The sequence below is a fragment of the Schistocerca nitens genome, chromosome 5 (assembly GCF_023898315.1).
Source record: "Schistocerca nitens isolate TAMUIC-IGC-003100 chromosome 5, iqSchNite1.1, whole genome shotgun sequence".
Classification (NCBI taxonomy): Eukaryota; Metazoa; Arthropoda; class Insecta; order Orthoptera; family Acrididae; genus Schistocerca; species Schistocerca nitens.
Window position 1 is genome coordinate 411,802,469 of NC_064618.1, and position 18,173 is coordinate 411,820,641.

General features: G+C 44.8%; 1 protein-coding gene across 1 annotated transcript in view; it reads left to right on the top strand.

Annotated features, from left to right (window-relative positions):
- LOC126260500 (facilitated trehalose transporter Tret1-like) overlaps positions 1 to 18,173 on the top strand; it is a 504,093-nt gene that overhangs the window by 408,491 nt on the left and 77,429 nt on the right. Inside the window, exon 7 of the mRNA XM_049957830.1 lies at positions 6,502 to 6,712. Within this exon, the coding sequence (XP_049813787.1) occupies positions 6,502 to 6,712 (211 nt within the window). The remainder of the gene's footprint in view (positions 1 to 6,501; positions 6,713 to 18,173) is intronic.

An 18,173-nucleotide genomic window follows, 5' to 3' on the forward strand; every position in this document is an offset into this window, starting at 1 on the left:
GCGTCTCAGCAGCCGTTTGTGGGCTTGCATTGTCCTGCTGAAAACGCACATTACTTTCTTGACGAGGGAATAGCAGTAGCACAGGGATAAAAGCCTGTTTAATGTATCAGGCACTAGATACTTTACTTTGCAGATATGCCAAATGTGAGCGCGAGTTGTAACTGATAGCACCCACATTCTAGAGTTTGGTATGGCACCTGTGTGTCACGGGCAAATGCAGCTCGCCAAGTCCACATCATACACGTGTAGGTCTTTTAGTCGTATACAGTCAGAACCCACTCTTATCACTGAAGACAACAGAGCTCCATTCCTTTCTCCAGTCAACTCTTTCAGGACGCTTTCACGACGCCAGTGTAGCCATGCTTGCTAGTGTCGTGGTCTCAGTGGTAGCCTACCCAGAGGCACAATCGATCTTTATCCTGCTGAAAACAGACTGTTCCCAATAATCCTTCATCACACAGCAGTTTCAACACGTGCCCGGATTTCGTCCCTGTACCATGTTCAGTCGGCCACCGCTGCTCGCACTATGAGTCGATCTTCATGTCTGTCTGCACTACGCGGATGTCCAGAACCTGCTCTGTAGGTGTGGTAATGTTCCACAGACCACTGCTGAAAGCAGCGACACCCATATATACATTGTGCCCAACATGTAGAGCAGTCCTACGATACGTCCATCCAACTTCCGAGGGCCCGGGGAAATGGCTTAGCTGATAAACTGCAGTACGTACTCGTCGGTGGGGCATCATTGTACCCTAGAATGAATGTTGCAAACATTGTTTACCTCTGAACTCAGCACAAAAAATGGTTCAAATGGCTCTGAGCACTATGGGAACATCTGTGGTCATCAGTCCCCTAGAACTTAGAACTACTTAAACCTAACTAACCTAAGGACATCACACACATCCATGCCCGAGGCAGGGTTCGAACCTGCGACCGTAGCGGTCACACGATTCCAGACTGAAGCGCCTAGAACCGCACGGCCACACCGGCTGGCAACTCAGCACAGTTACTGCCTCTGAGCGCCATCTGATCACCGATGATCGTGACGAAAGAATCACTCTGTATGCACGTATTACGTATATCACGGCATCAATGAACATGGTTCTTGAGGGGGTTGCATTTTTTTAGTAAATGTATTGTTAATTCCCTGAGTGATTTCAGGAAACATACATGTAAGACTGCACGAGATGTGATCTTACATTCTCTAAAAATGTTAGTGCATAATTTCTTTTGGCATCTAGTTTTGCGTGACTGTTTTGCTAAATTCGTATAAATTCTGAACAATTCACCATACGGTAAGGGACAGTCCATGTATGAGTGGCAGGAAAGTAACACTATTTAGATAGTAGATTAATCTTTAACCATTATTAAAATATAATATTTTATGAACCGCAGACTGTAAGATTACTGCATGCCACGTAGATACACTAGTACAGTATATGTCTTCAAACGACGTCGTTTATCCGACCAAATCTTGCAAATATGTATATTCAGAATTATTACGCGATGAGAAATTTAGTTTTGGTTTCATCGGGGAAGTCGTCGTACAGTACGAATCTCAGAGTTAATTCTTCGACGCCCCGCAGGCAGTTTTATTGTCTGATTTCCGTGTTGGTTTGACATCCATAACTGACTGCATCGTAAAATAGCTTAAGGAAATAGCCAACTTCACGGTCGACTGCAGCCTGTTGCACTTTATGGCGGGTAAAGTATCACCTGCAGCAAAAGGCAGCTAAACCTGCACGTGACTTACAGTAGAAGGACTGATGTATTCTTGCCGCAAACGTCTTATCGAACACGACGCACTATAACCTGCTCATAATTACCTTCTGACTTTCCTTTGCAAACTTGGTGCAACTTTAAGATTATGCCACCTTCAGTTGTTTAAGACATTTTTTTTACTTGAAAGTCCCCTTGTATCATCATTCACTTATGCTCTGTCAGCTGCCTTCGACGTATGGCCATTGCCAAGTGCTTCAAAATCAAAGCTCCCTCTACACAATCATTAAAATCCATCTCCACAGTAATATTGCAAATGTGAAAGTGACACTGTCTGTTTTACGTCTAAACCACTGAAGCGATTCCGATTAAATTTGGTATGGAGACAGCTTCAAGGATGAGGAAGTACACAGGCTCTTTTAGAAAGTGGGTAGTACAAGATATTTATTGATTTGAATAAAATTACGCGAATTAGGGAAACATATTTATCCTCTGAAAAAACTATTTGCTCTTATTATTTTGAACTATATTATATTTGTAAAAATGCTTTTATTTGTTGATATGTTCTATGTAATAGAACTAACCCTAATGAACACAATGCTTATACAATCCTCAACGAGTTTAATCCGTACCTCCACACCAATATCATTAAATGCGAAAATGCTTTTCGCAACCAAACCACTGAACCGATTTCGATGAAATCTGATATGGAGATAGCCTGAATCCTGAGGAAGACCACAGTCTACTTTCAAAAGAAAAAAAATAGTACAAAAACCTCAACCCCTAAGAGGGTGGAGTAAGGAATAGAGCATATCTTTTTCACAACACTGAACATAAACCACGATAAAGAATATCACATTTGTTGCATAAGGTGCACGTTGTACAATTTCCAGCTACTTCAGTAACACAATACAGGGGTACCCATGCACCTCCATACATACTGCTCTGTATGGCTGCTGCGCGTGCCGTAGCATCCTTCGTAGGGGCAGTTGGTTAGGGGTGGGGGGGGGGGGGAGGGGGACGGGAGGCACACACCACAAGCTATGTGAGGGTAGCTGACGTTACTACACATACAACAGCCTACTTACCATCACTCATTGCAACAAAACTACTGATACATGAATGCAGCCATGAGAAATTCCACAGATTAGAATCGTGACAGAGTCACATGCACCAAATTAGCGATACAGTAAATACTCGCCTGAAAATACAACTTCCAAAATCGTCAGTTCAAATGGTTCAAATGGCTCTGAGTACTATGCGACTTAACTTCTGAGGTCATCAGTCGCCTAGAACTTAGAACTAATTAAACCTAACTAACCTACGGACATCACACACAGCCGACCGCGGTGGTCTGGCGGTTCTAGGCGCGCAGTCCAGAACCGTGCGACTGCTACGGTCGCAGGTTCGAATCCTGCCTCGGGCATGGATGTGTGTGATGTCCTTAGGTTAGTTAGGTTTAAGTAGTTCTAAGTTCTAGGGGACTGATGACCACAGCAGTTGAGTCCCATAGTGCTCAGAGCCATTTGAACCATTTTGAACATCACACACATCCATGCCCGAGGCAGGATTCGAACCTGCTACCGTAGCGGTCGCTCGGCTCCAGACTGCAGTGCCTAGAAACGCACGGCCACTCCGGTCGGCAATCGTCAGTTAAACTGATTTTTGTTTAAAGAATTTGTAATAGTAATGCAAGAGAGCCATATTCCAGATACCATTTACAGTTTTATAAAATCTGGCGACAATAATGTTTCACAGAAAATGAAAATTCGTTCTTGAACTCTCTGTTCTATATCCTTCGAGGTTCTGTGTTCAAAATTCATGTATTCTCAAAACATTATGAACTAATTTAATGGAATTAAAAAAGTGCCTTTTACAGCGTTGGAGAAAGGCTTCCCGATCTCGGATAGTAGTGTCCCTAATTTCGGATGGTTAAATTTAATGAAAATATATGGCTATTTGGAACATATTTTTCCGTTCCCGCACACGATTCGTGAGCCCACTGGAGACATTTTATGCATTTAATCTACTTCTTGCCGTGTTGGCCATTTTTGTAGGGCTCTGAGACTAGAGACATTCCTCATCTGTACTGTCTTTCTCATCTGTAGTAACCAAGGCTGGCTGGGAGGAGGAGTCATCATAGTCAATATCACTTTTGTCCTTCTTTTCAGACGATTGGGAAGACTGTTTCACTATTGGGTGTCTTTTCTTTAAAGTTCTTTCGAACATGTATAGGAGGTGTTCGGCTTCCTTCTTCTTTCTTCAGACCTCTACAATGAAGCTTGTCGTTGTAATTTGTAAGAAAAAGTCACAATCGCAGCACTTTTACCTCCTCTGCTTGATTTTGAACTTCTCGGAGACAGCAGGTGGAGGACTTACCTCGAGAGGAAAAACAAATGTGGAGCTTCGATTTGGTGAAGGGTTAGCAGAGGACGATGGAGCTGGTGGTTCTGGCTCGGGAATCTGCGGTTGCACAGAAGATGCAGGTATTTCAGCTGCACTGGTTGCTGAAGAAAGTTGTGTTTCTTGGAGGAAGTTGGATCGAAATATTTCAGAGTTCAAACGGGATATGCCACTTTTTCTGAAAGCATTCAAAGCGACTTCAATTGTTGCGGCTCAGATGACGAGATATCAGATGGCCCTGCAAAATCATATAATGTAAAATCACAGTAACAAGCAAAACGAACAAAATCTTCCTTTGGGTCTTACTTTGTTAGACCGGTTACAACCAAAAATATGTTCTATTTTTACAGTTTTCAATAAACAAAACCCAATTCTTGTAGCACAGGGTGCCGAAATATGTTTGGGTAGAAAGAGAAAACAGTGTTTCTGCATAAAGGCAGAACCTATATCCTATAATTTAACTGCAAACACTGATGAAAAGACAACAGCTGCAGAACCAAAAGATGAATATTGGACGCTTTTTACTACTGCCATCCTTTGTGGCCGTTTCCCATCCATGTAAACATACCGTTGCCGCTCCGGCACACCGCGAGCAGTACAGTATTAACAACAGCTTCACTGCAGTAACATGCCACGTGCAGGCATACAACAGTTTGATAGAGTCAGGACAGTGGTTTCACTTTCAGCAGGTCATACACAGAAGAGTTGCAGATCGCTTGCATGTCACTCAAAGAGGTGTGTCTAAGGTGTGGTGCGCCGCGCGGGGTAGCCGCGTGGTCTAGGCGCCTTGTCACGGTTCGCGAGGCTCTCCTCGTCGGAGATTCGAGTACTCTCTCGGGCATGGTTGTGTGTGTTGTCCTTAGCGTAAGTTAGTTTAAATAGTGTGTAGACCTTGGGACCGACGACCTCAGCAGTTTGATCCCATACGTACTTACCACAAATTTCCAAATTTAAGGTGTGGAGCAAGTACAGGGAGACGGGAAATGTGAACGATAGATCTCGCAGTGGTCGTCCTCTTCATGGCAACAGCAATGCAGGATCATTTCCTCCAACTGTCGGCTCGCAAGGGCCCAACATCAACTCCGTGTTGTCCGGGCGAAGTCTGTTCCAATATTTCTTAAATATTGGAACTGACTTCTCCCGGGCAACAGGGATTCGTATCTCAGACCAAACAGTGCGTAGAAGATTGCATCAGAGTGGCCTTCATTTCAGAAGACCAATGGAAAGTGAACCAACACAAACGACGTAGTTGAAGGACCTAGGCTAGGCTGTGGCACCTCGATAGAAATTTAAAATCCAGAGTATACTCGGTCAGCTTAAGAACAGACTTTTGAAAAAATAAAATCTCGCACATATGTTTCAGCGCTAATAGTTAAGTATTCGAAGACTAAAGAGCGTCAGTCCTACATTTACAGCCTGGTTGCCACTAGATATCTCCTTACTTCGTGCAGCTTTGAATACTTGACAACAAAACGCACGCTTGCAGCATCCGTTCTGCACTGTCGTTTACGCAGTGCTTCCGAAAGTGGATGACAATAGTGATCCTGACTTTAATTTTCAATTTATTGGCTCAAAAAGTGAATAAGAATTTGATGTTACTTCACTGGAGACTGAATATGACGTCAGTTGGACAGATGATTGACAAATGATCGTCAGTGGTACAAGATAAATACGTCTGCGCTCCAGCCAGTGATTTGGAGCGACGAATAACACTGTGGTCTGTGACAATCCCTTGGTAGGGTTTGGGTTTGGCGAGTGCCTAGAGAACATTTCGCGTCATCATGTGGAGTGCCAACGGTGAATTACGGAGGTGGTGTAACGGTACACTGGTACTTCGCATTGTAAGGATGTAGGTCCCTTATTGCCCTTAATTAAACGAAAAATCCGGTATGGTATGAACATATTTTACGGTATTGTGTACTGCGCACAGTAAAGGAGCAGTCCAGAGCCGATTGTTGTATCAGCGTAACAACACATTGTCATGAAGCAACGTCTATGAGGCAGTGGCTTGTGGACAATAACATTTCTGACCAGCCCAAAGATGCGTGCTGAAACAAATGGAACGCCTTAGGATGAGTTGGAAGAGCGTTTCGTTTTGGCCCCAGCATCCAAAACCACTACCTTCTTTAGCTAGGGCTACGGAAGAATGGGCTGCCACTCCATCATAGACATTCAGACATGTCAAAGGTAGTGTCTCAACATGAAGTCGAGTCCATTAAAAGGTCTCTGGATACTTTTGACCAGACAGTGCATAATCTTTACTATTTATTGTGACAGTGGGCGAGATACAGAACACGTTTTTCAGTGCTAAGCAGAAGAGAGCCGAAAAGAAGTTTGCGCAGAGCCTAGGGTGTGACGTCGCTGTGACGCTGCCGGCAGGTGCTGACGTACGTGGCGGAGATCACGGAGCCGCGCTTCCGCGGCGCGCTGTCGGCCACCAGCTCGACGTCGGTGATCGTGGGCGTGTTCACCCAGTTCCTGCTGGGCAACCTGCTGCCCTGGCGCACAGTGGCCCTCGTCAACCTCGTCTGCCCCGTCGCCGCCGTCATCGCGCTCTGCTTCGTGCCAGAGAGTCCACACTGGCTCGTCGGTGAGTACCCAATATGGACAACTTTTAATCAAAGAGGATCCCTAATTTTAGTAGTAGAACTGACAGTGAGTATGAATGGTGACATTAAGATTTTGTTTGAATAGTTGGTGTCTGAATATTCATTTGTAAAGGTCCGTCTTGATCACGTAAATTCTACATTTCACAACAACCTTTTGCGGCCATTACCATCTTCAGATCATAGAGTATATGATGTAAGTATCAACGTCAAAGTCTGTATGTCTAGGTACATAGTGAGCACTCACTGTGTCAGTCGAAAGGTGTAATTCTTGAATTAGACGATGATGTTTCGGTTTTCGTTATTATGGGGTTGATGGAATAGTTCTATAGGAAAATTTTTGCAAAAAGTCCTCCAATACTATTCAATACCTATTCGTCGTGTATGATCATCGCATCTCCTGCATGCCAGCCGGCTGTACACAGCTGTGAAATGTTGGAACGTGCGGACACTCTCATTCGATGTGATCAACGGATCACAGTGAACCACCTCGCTCCTCAACTGGGCGTCTCTGTTGGTACTGCTGACACATTCGTCCACCATTTCGAGCACTCAAAGGTTTATGCCCTTTGAGTTCCTCGCCGATTAACAAAACACCATAGAGAGCAACTAGTTTGGCCCAATGAAGAATTCACACCATGGGAAGCAGTACTTGGAAGATGGCGAGGTTATTGATGCAGCAAGACGTTGGATCCTACATCGACCAGAAGAGAGGTACCATGCGGCCATAGAGGTTCTCCCAGTAAGGTAGCGTAAGGTCGTCGAACTGAAATGAGATTATGTTTAAAAAATTAGTTTTGTTGCCAAAACAGTGGGGAATAATACTATGTATTGGAATCCTGAGTAAAACCAACCTGCTTTCGGATAAAAATCTGTTGCGTTACTTATTCAACGCCCCTCGTATAATCTTTAGTATTTTTCTGTACCACGACTTTTCAAAAGCTTCTGTTCTCTTCTGGTATGAACTGTCCATGTTTCCTTTCCGTGCAAGGTTATACAAATACGTTGGCGGAAACGGAAGATATTAGATCATGAAGCACCAATTCGACGTTTATCAATTCTTGTGCAGATTTTCGTCGTGTAACGAATATTAAATGATTAATCTGTCATTCTAATCTGAACTGATGCCTATCAACAGCGATGTGATGTGTGACCCTCACGAATACAGTGTTCGTTGTACCATGGAAGCAAAGAACCTTAGAATGTCATCGTGAAGAATTTTTTGACATAGCTGAAAAACAAGTTGTGTCAGTACGAGGTGATTACTGGCTGGAGGCTCGTATGAAAGTATATGTCCTTCTATAGCATCGCGGGCACGCTTTGTGCGAGACAAGACAAATGTCCGTACGTTTCTCAAGGCGTTGGCGGTGTGAACTGCATTGTGGGGTCTTTCGTTACCCTGTTGGAGTGTGCCTGGTCATGAAGCATATGACAACAGTGTTTACCAGTCTAAAAACATACTGGCAAGCATTCACCTCCTCTTCAACAATTACTAAATTAGCCCCATTACGATAAGTAATTCCGCACACCATGGTTCAAAGAGTTCGAGAGGGTGTTACAATCGTTGCGTCCTGTTACCTTCCAACAGATCATCTACAGATAAGGTGGCGTCAATCTGGCCGCCACAAACAGGAAAGAGACTCATCGCTGAAGACGTCAGAACGCTATTTGGTGTCCCAGTTGACTCTGTATGATGCAAATCTCTGTTGTTCATCATAAGGTAAAAGAACGGACCCGCAAAATTACAGGTCAATATCCTTAACATCAGTTCGCTGCAGAATTCTAGAACATATTCTGAGTTCGAGTATAATAAATTTTCTAGAGACCAAAAAGCTTATGTCCACGAAAGAGCACGGTTTTAGGAAGTGTCGCTCGTGTAAAACTCAGCATGCCCTTTTCTCACATAATACACTCCTGGAAATTGAAATAAGAACACCGTGAATTCATTGTCCCAGGAAGGGGAAACTTTATTGACACATTCCTGGGGTCAGATACATCACATGATCACACTGACAGAACCACAGGCACATAGACACAGGCAACAGAGCATGCACAATGTCGGCACTAGTACAGTGTATATCCACCTTTCGCAGCAATGCAGGCTGCTATTCTCCCATGGAGACGATCCTAGAGATGCTGGATGTAGTCCTGTGGAACGGCTTGCCATGCCATTTCCACCTGGCGCCTCAGTTGGACCAGCGTTCGTGCTGGACGTGCAGACCGCGTGAGACGACGCTTCATCCAGTCCCAAACATGCTCAATGGGGGACAGATCCGGAGATCTTGCTGGCCAGGGTAGTTGACTTACACCTTCTAGAGCACGTTGGGTGGCACGGGATACATGCGGACGTGCATTGTCCTGTTGGAACAGCAAGTTCCCTTGCCGGTCTAGCAATGGTAGAACGATGGGTTCGATGACGGTTTGGATGTACCGTGCACTATTCAGTGTCCCCTCGACGATCACCAGTGGTGTACGGCCAGTGTAGGAGATCGCTCCCCACACCATGATGCCGGGTGTTGGCCCAGTGTGCCTCGGTCGTATGCAGTCCTGATTGTGGCGCTCACCTGCACGGCGCCAAATACGCATACGACCATCATTGGCACCAAGGCAGAAGCGATTCTCATCGCTGAAGACGACACGTCTCCATTCGTCCCTCCATTCACGCCTGTCGCGACACCACTGGAGGCGGGCTGCACGATGTTGGGGCGTGAGCGGAAGACGGCCTAACGGTGTGCGGGACCGTAGCCCAGCTTCATGGAGACGGTTGCGAATGGTCCTCGCCGATACCCCAGGAGCAACAGTGTCCCTAATTTGCTGGGAAGTGGCGGTGTGGTCCCCTACGGCACTGCGTAGGATCCTACAGTCTTGGCGTGCATCCGTGCGTCGCTGCGGTCCGGTCCCAGGTCGACGGGCACGTGCACCTTCCGCCGACCACTGGCGACAACATCGATGTACTGTGGAGACCTCACGCCCCACGTGTTGAGCAATTCAGCGGTACGTCCACCCGACCTCCCGCATGCCCACTATACGCCCTCGCTCAAAGTCCGTCAAGTGCACATACGGTTCACGTCCACGCTGTCGCGGCATGCTACCAGTGTTAAAGACTGCGATGGAGCTCCGTATGCCACGGCAAACTGGCTGACACTGACGGCGGCGGTGCACAAATGCTGCGCAGCTAGCGCCATTCGACGGCCAACACCGCGGTTCCTGGTGTGTCCGCTGTGCCGTGCATGTGATCATTGCTTTTACAGCCCTCTCGCAGTGTCCGGAGCAAGTATGGTGGGTCTGACACACCGGTGTCAATGTGTTCTTTTTTCCATTTCCAGGAGTGTATATTGTAAACTATGGATGAAGGGCAACAGGCTGATTCCATATTCCTAGATTTCCGGAAAGCGTTTGACACTGTGCCCCATTTCAGGCTTTTAACGAAAGTACAAGCATATGGAGTAGGTTCCTAGATATGTTAGTGGCTCTGATATCTCTTAATAACAGAACCCAGTATGTAGTTCTCGATGGCGAGTGTTCATCAGAGACAAAGGTATTGTCGGGAGTACCCAAAGAACGTTTGATATGGCTGCTATTATTTTCTATATACATAAAAAAACTGGAAGACAGGATGGGCAGCAATCTGTTGTTGTTTGCTGATGATGCTGTGCTGTACATGAAGATGTCGACGTTGGGTGACTGTAGGAGGATACAACATAACTCAGACAAAATTTCTAGTTGGTGTGATGGAATAGCAGGTAGCTCCAATTGTAGAAAAATGTAACTTAATGCGGTGAGTAGGGGAAACTGGCCCTTAATGTTTGGATGCGTCATTAGTGGTGCCATGCTTGACACAGTCATGTCGTTTAAATATCTGGGGGAAAAGTTACAAAGCGATGTGAAATGGAATGAGTGTGGGAGAATTGTGGTATGGAAGGGAAATGGTCGACTTCAATTTGTAAGGAGAATTTTAGGAAAATGCGGTTCATCTGTAAAGGAAACCGCATATAGGACGCTAGTGCGACCTGTTCTTGAGCACCGCTCGAGTGTTTGAGATCTGCACCACGTCGGATTAAAGAAATATATGGAACGAATTCAAAATTGAGCTGCTAGGTTTGTTACTGATAAGTTCGAACAACTTACAAGTATTATGGAGATGCTTCAGGAACATAAATCGGAATGCCTCCTTTCGAGGAACACTATTGAGAAAATTTAGCGAAACGGCATTTGAAGCTGACTGCTCAACGATTCTAGTGCCAGCAACATACATTTCGGGTAAGGACCGCGAAGATAAGACATCATAAATTAGGGCTCATCTGGAGGCATACATGCAGTTGGTCGTCCCTCGCTTTATCTGCGAGTGGAACAGGAGAGGAAGTGACTAGCAGCGGTACAGGATGCCCCGTGCCACGTATCATATGGTGGCATGCGGAGTATGTATGTAGAGATAGATGTAGATGTAAATGCAGATGTCAGTAGTTAACAATGCATGGCCACTCGAGACGTTCTGAAAACCTACATTAACGTTAGACACATTCGACACTCAGCATTAACTCACAGCATTCTCAAGTTACAGTGGTGACAGTCTCCTGTACTGAAAATAAATTATCGTCAGGATGAAAAGTTAATCTACAAATGTATGTAAATACTGGAGTGTTAGTTTGGCAGTATATGATCAAGATGTTTATGCAGTAGTATTTCCATTTCTGTCAGTGCTAAATGTTGTACAGAATTGAGCACTGCCCACAATCTTTGAGTTTTCCTACTTTGCTCCAGGCTACTCTCACACTTCACTGCAAAGTGGTTTCTTTGCGTCTTTTGAACCATATTTTGCATCTTAAAGTGGTCAGGACACAGACTCGTTCCAGTCGTCAGGAGAGAGCCGGGAGGGATGCAGTGGTGAGGTCCTAGTTACGCTCAAGAGCGCCACGAAAACATCATTGACAATAACACTTATTTGCAGTAACACGCGATTGACTTCCAAAGCACCATGACACAACCAGCCCAGTGCAACTCCCTTGTCAGAGGCGGAAAGCCACTGTGCAGTGGACCAGAAGCAATACGGCCAGTGCAGTGCAGTGAAGAGTCAGGTAGTGGCTGCTACGTGACGAGCGGCTGTCGACCTCGGAATCTGGCGGCCTCCAACTCTGCCTGTCGATCTCCTAAGTGCTCTCGTGGTCGTCAAAGATTTGCACTCAAGAGTTATGCCCCAGGTCCATATGAAGTACTCGCTGGCATGCAGGAATCGGCTCTCAGCCCCTATTTAGGAAACAGGGGCCAGCAGTAACAGCGATGCCACAGGAATAGGATGGACAGCAGCAGTGGGTACAAGAAGATGGATGATAGACAGTGACCACGTCACACAGGTCAAGCCTCCAGCAGAACAGCAGAGAGATGGTGGTCTCCAGGCGCCATCAGCATGGCCTCGAAGTTGGCAGCGCAGCTGGCAGCAGCAGCAGCGTTCTTCCAGCTGGACTCATGGACCCAAAGATGATCGGAGACAGCTAGGCCCCCTGAGAGTCAACCTCCATAGCCTTCCCTCTTACTGGACTGCTGAAACTTGCACAAGGACTGAGACTACGCACTGGGCAATCGGCAGTCAACACTCGCCAATCAAATATTTGTTAAGAAGTGTGGGTATTCATATGTGCTTCTCTTGAACTCTGCGGCTGAGGTGGTGATGTCTGTGACATCATGTATCCCGGTTTTTACTTCGCTGTCAGCTCTGCTAGTGACTTCTGACTCTTGCAGCTTCACCTTTCAGAGGCTCTCATCTGCTGGCTCGTCACCTAAATACTTATTGTTGCGTTATTCCTAGGCTTCCTTACGAAACTCTGCTTTGTCATTAGTATGACGTTATCTATAGGCTTCCACTGCATTATATTTTACTTGTAGACTTGGGAGCGCGATCATTCCCCCACACTGCGATAGCTTCCGTGTTTGCCGCAACTCGCTCAGCGTTTCCCCTTATCTGGCAGTCTGCTGATCATTGACACATGCAGTTTCTCTTCAAGGAGCTGCCAATGAAGAACTTGAACGAGTTTTTAGTGTCCACCGGAGATGCTATTCTGGGGTGTAAGATCACCCCCTTCCATCAGAAAATTCGTTGTCGAATTTTTCAGTTTGGAGTAAACATCATAACCTCATCCTACATTTTTTTTCTCCATTAGTTACCTCTAATACGACTTTAGTTGTTGTTCCGTTACCATTCCACTAATTTACATGATTTTCAACAGTTGATATATCGAAGGGGCAGGGCCCTTGCAAAATTCATTTCTTACACTCTAACACAGTTACTCGTACACTTAAAGGTTCATCGATTAGTTTATACGTAATTCTGTTATTACGTTTGAGCTTCATTCACAAACTAATCAACGGGTATCTGATGCACGGGTTAGTTTGAGTGGTGCACTGACTTTCGTTTAAAACAGAAACAGATTGCGCAAATTGCAATCAGAACCACTACGGCGCTGGTAGATGTTAAGCGTATAGTCATGATACTATGATGTTGTCTATCGCGGTATCACTGTATGTGCTGGAACATTTGTTCGGCTGTAATTCTCCCTTTCTGCATTACTACTAGATCGTCTAGTGGACATAGTATATCTGGATTCAGGGTATTATCTAGGAAGGATTTTGGATAGGCACCACCTCCGGCGGCTTCTCGGGCCAGTACAAAATAGGTTGTTCCCACTTGAGTGTGGTCTTATCAGTGATCATAGGTGGTAGACGAAATGTCATGCTTGCTAAGTCACACGTCGTACCGTTTATTATTATTCCGCTATCCTGTAATTCCGCTCTATTCATACCTGTCGGTTTCCCATTTTCGTAACAGTTTACTGTGGTTCAAAATGGTTCAAATGGCTCTGAGCACTATGAGACTTAACTTCTGAGGTCATCAGTCCCCTAGAACTTAGAACTACTTAAACCTAACTAACCTAAGGACATCACACACATCCATGCCCGAGGCAGGATTCGAACCTGCGACCGTAGTTGTCACGCGGTTCCAGACTGAAGCGCCTAGAACCGCACGGCCACACCGGCCGGCTTTACTGTGATTACTTCTGATGAAAAAACTGATGAGACCTAGTGGGTGCTCACTCTCTGGAAATGTGAATACGGCGTTAACACTTCCCTTTGACATTCACTTGCTTCGGTTTTTTCCCCAGGAGTAACTGGACTTTTCATGCCCGTTCGCCATTCTATATCGTCCTATTTGGGCAGATCCTAACACTTTCCCTCTGGCATCGCTGCATGTCTTCCAGCGACATTAGAGCGTAGCCATCTCTTCGTTATGAAACTGTTACCATATCTTTGATCCATACCCGTACCCATTTCGGTAAGTGACCTGACAAACAGGAATCTTCATCTTTATCTCCCCCTCCCTTCAGAAGGCGAGATTACCCTAGTAACACCATATCCTCATATACAGAATCAACATTGTATTAATCCCTCCAAGAAAAATAAAATAGGACACTTTAAAACATACTATAAATAGAACGAAATAAAACTGGATGGCTTTCTAATAATCTACACGAGAACAAATGAAGTGCAGTATACGCACACAACAGTCACAAATCTTATCTACCGATGTGGCCTAAGGGCGTAAGGCATTTTAGGTGTACTCGGGTCGTCAGTCGTCTGTTTCTGCTTCATTCTAAGAAACTCCACGTTTTCTACTGCGGATGCTGCTGATATCTGCAGCAACACATCGACAACTCCCTTAAAAGGCTTAATACGTCTCACGTAAATAATCGAAGTCTTCGTTGGCATCTGTATTTTGACACTGACAGGTGACGTCATTTCCCCTACTTGGTATGCTCGATGGTATTGGGTCATCAAGGTTTTGCCGTTTGGTGTATATGGGTTTGTTACTAATACTCACTGGCAAATCCTGCATTGCGGTAACTTCCCTACGTGTCGTCTGTCAGCTTTTGTCGTTCTAAGTCTTTCGTATTAGCGCGTTTTACTTGTTGCCAAATGTCTCCTAATTTCTTAGCAAACGGTTTTACTGATTCAACGTCGGACTGAAGCTTTGGTTTAATCACTTCGAAAGCTGCAAGTATTTTTCTCCCATATAGTACTTCTTATGGCAAAAGACCAGTAGCCATATGTACGAGTACTTCAGAATTCTGTGCAGTGGTTACAAAATTGAAATAAGTCCCAATTTGCATGATTACTACTAACTTAATAGCTCACTATATTCGAAACCGTGCGATGCTCTCTCTCTGTTCTCCCATTGGCTCAAGGGTAGAAGGGACTTGTTTGCAGCTTGTGAATTCGGAGCAATCGGACTATTGCTCCACAAGATCGGGCATGAAACTGATACTCTGGTCTGTAATTAAAGAGTCCAGAATGCCAAATGTGACCAACCAATTATTTACTAGCACTTGAGCAATTATTGTACTAGTATTTTTGTCGGAAATTGCAACCATTACGATACAAAGCAAGAAATCGTCAATTATAGTCAATATGTGTTTATTTCCTGCCGGTTTTTAATGGGTCTAAATGTCCAAAAAAATGATTCAAATGGCTCTGAGCACTATGGGACTCAACTGCTGTGGTCATAAGTCCCCTAGAACTTAGAACTACTTAAACCTAACTAACCTAAGGACAGCACACAACACCCAGCCATCACGAGGCAGAGAAAATCCCTGACCCCGCCGGGAATCGAACCCGGGAACCCGGGCGTGGGAAGCGAGAACGCTACCGCACGACCACGAGATGCGGGCTCTAAATGTCCAATCCGAGCGTTTCAGATGGTTTAGATACTTCCAGGAGACAATGTAACGGAATCGGTCGGTGCCTAAGATCAGCTCTTCGTGCACAAGGTACGCAGCTCCTGAATTACTAGTCGACGTCTCGTTTTCTAGTCCTCCACCAAAATTTTTCGGCAATACGTCTATCATGTATAAATTATAGAGCGCAGCAATCAGTCGTCCTTTTTTTGCAGGTTTTATTTGGTAAATACAGATTTCGGCTAGTGCCTAGCCACTATCAATGCACTATTTTTTAGTCTCAATGCATGTCAGTTCCCTGTTGTTTGGGCGTCAGTCACAGGGAACTGACATGCATTGAGACTAGAAACTAGTGCACTGATAGTGGCTAGGCTCTAGCCAAAATCTGAATTTACCAAATAAAACCTGCTAAAAAGGGTGACTGACTGCTGCGCTCTGTAATTTATAAACCAGGTCACAGTCGCTGAGTGTACCCACGTTCCCAATGGAAAGTAACTTGAATATGTATATCAGTTGCTCTTCCCCCACCATGGCCTGACAACATAAGGTCATGCGCTTGTGCCAAGACTTCGTTCTGGAAAGTTGCACCTACTACTACTCGTAATCTGCATTTTGTTGTTCTGCACAGCAGGCCATTGTGTGTCATGAAGTGATGTTGCAACTTGAATTGTTGACAGTCAGCATCAGCAGTTTGAGCTTTTCGCCATTACTGACCAGTATTTGCAGGACAGAAATTTTTCTACTCAAACTGTGGGCGTTTGCATGGCTTTTCTCTGGTTTGTGAATTACCTAGTAACCAAATTCACTCAAACTGAATACCCACCTTGTTAATCTGGTACAAGGGTCTTTCAGTCCTAAAGACCATTTGAGAGCAGCGTGATCCATCACTACCGTAAACTTTTGTCCATATTACTAACAGCGTACGTCAGTACTCGCTTTAAATATCGTACTCCATCTGACATTCAGTAGACCATTCAACTTTTGTTCCTTACCAAAATCAACAGTTCAAAGGTCCGGCAATTTTAGCAAAGTCCTTTACAAATCTACAATACCAGTTACAGAGACCGATGAAACCATTAAATTCTTCTACTGTTTAAATATCTTCGGTGGCGAAAAATTATGAACGGCTGAGACAAGACGTGGATCTGTTCTCACACCTTCCTTTTAATTATATGCCCAAGATAATTTACTTCCGTTGCTGCAAGATGACTTTTATCGATGCTTAGCATTAGTCGTGCTGTTCTCAGTCTATTAAATACCTCCTCCAACAGTCTTACGTGCTCTTACCTGTCCTTTGAAAACACTATTATGTCATCGAGGTAGATCATACATTGTTTTGGTTTGAATCCTCTGAGTATACCATCCAGTAATCTCTGAAAGGTGGCGGGCGCATTCTTGAGTTCGAAAAGCAGTCGGCGATATTGGAAGTGACCTTCTGGGATGGAAAAAGTTGTCTTTGGACTATCCTTCGGCACTATTTCTACTTGGTGGTATCCGTTCATAAAATAGCACTATTTCTACTTGGTGGTATCCGTTCATAAAATCTATTGTGGAGAAATAGTTACAATGACCTATGTTGTCGAGAGTCTCTTTATGTTTGGTATTGGATATGCATCGGTGATCGTTGGTGCAATGAGATATCGTTCGTCACACCAAAATCTGTATTTTTAGCGCTATCTGGTGACTTTTTCGGGACCAAAATTTCCGGTGCCCCCCTCCCCTCCCCCCAGGACTACAAATATAGTCAATAACACCGTCAGCCAATTGCTGGTCGATAAATTCTTCAATTATCGGTTGAATACACTTCGAAACCTATATGGGTTCTTATACATTGAAGCCTTCTCCCCTTTCGGTATTCTGTGTTGCTAGAGTGGCGTTGCTGGTAATGGACCACTCGGATTAAAAAATCAATGAACTGCAGTAACAAAGTTTCCATTCCTTCTCTATCATTTCCCTGTAAATATTTCACATTTTCACGTAATGCAGATTCATTGAAAGTTTGCTTGCACCAGGGGTCTTCACTTGACCTGTCTAACTCATCGTTCTCCAAAACTAATTAGCGGTTAGTAAACCCTTTTGCACACTCACTTCGTCCTTCCCAAAATTATCAAGAGTAACAGGAACCATAAATCTCCATCCACGTCACGGATGTCACTGACGCATGCTGTACTTCTGCGTACAAAACAGTGTGACGTACCCAATACTTAGTTAGTTTCTAAGGGCTTTACAACATATAATAAATCCTTAGGTAGGTCCGTATCTATGCTCACACTGATCAACTTCCCTGTACCTTGCAGTATCGTATCACACGAAATAATGTTTACTGCCTGTGTCCGCAAATTATTGGCTACCACCTTCGCGATCGACGAACTTTGCGACAGTGTAACATCCGTAGCCATTGCCCCTAGCGGAAATAATGGCCCACGAATGTCAGTTGCACGCGGTAAAAGATCAATTTTTGCATGTTGTTTAACAGGAGTCCCAGGATCGCACAATAGCCGTCACTAACGCGGCAATATTTCTACATTCTCACGAGAACATTAATTTCCCACGCTAAAACTGAACAGCTTTGTCCCCAATGACTTCACGTCATTATGACCTACTCCGCGTAACCTGTACCGTGGCGACTCCAGTCTGTCTCTGCCCAAGAGATCCAGACTAACTATTGACACGTGAGTCCCTGTGTCCACCAGAAATTTATGTTCCGTAACATTCACTTTGC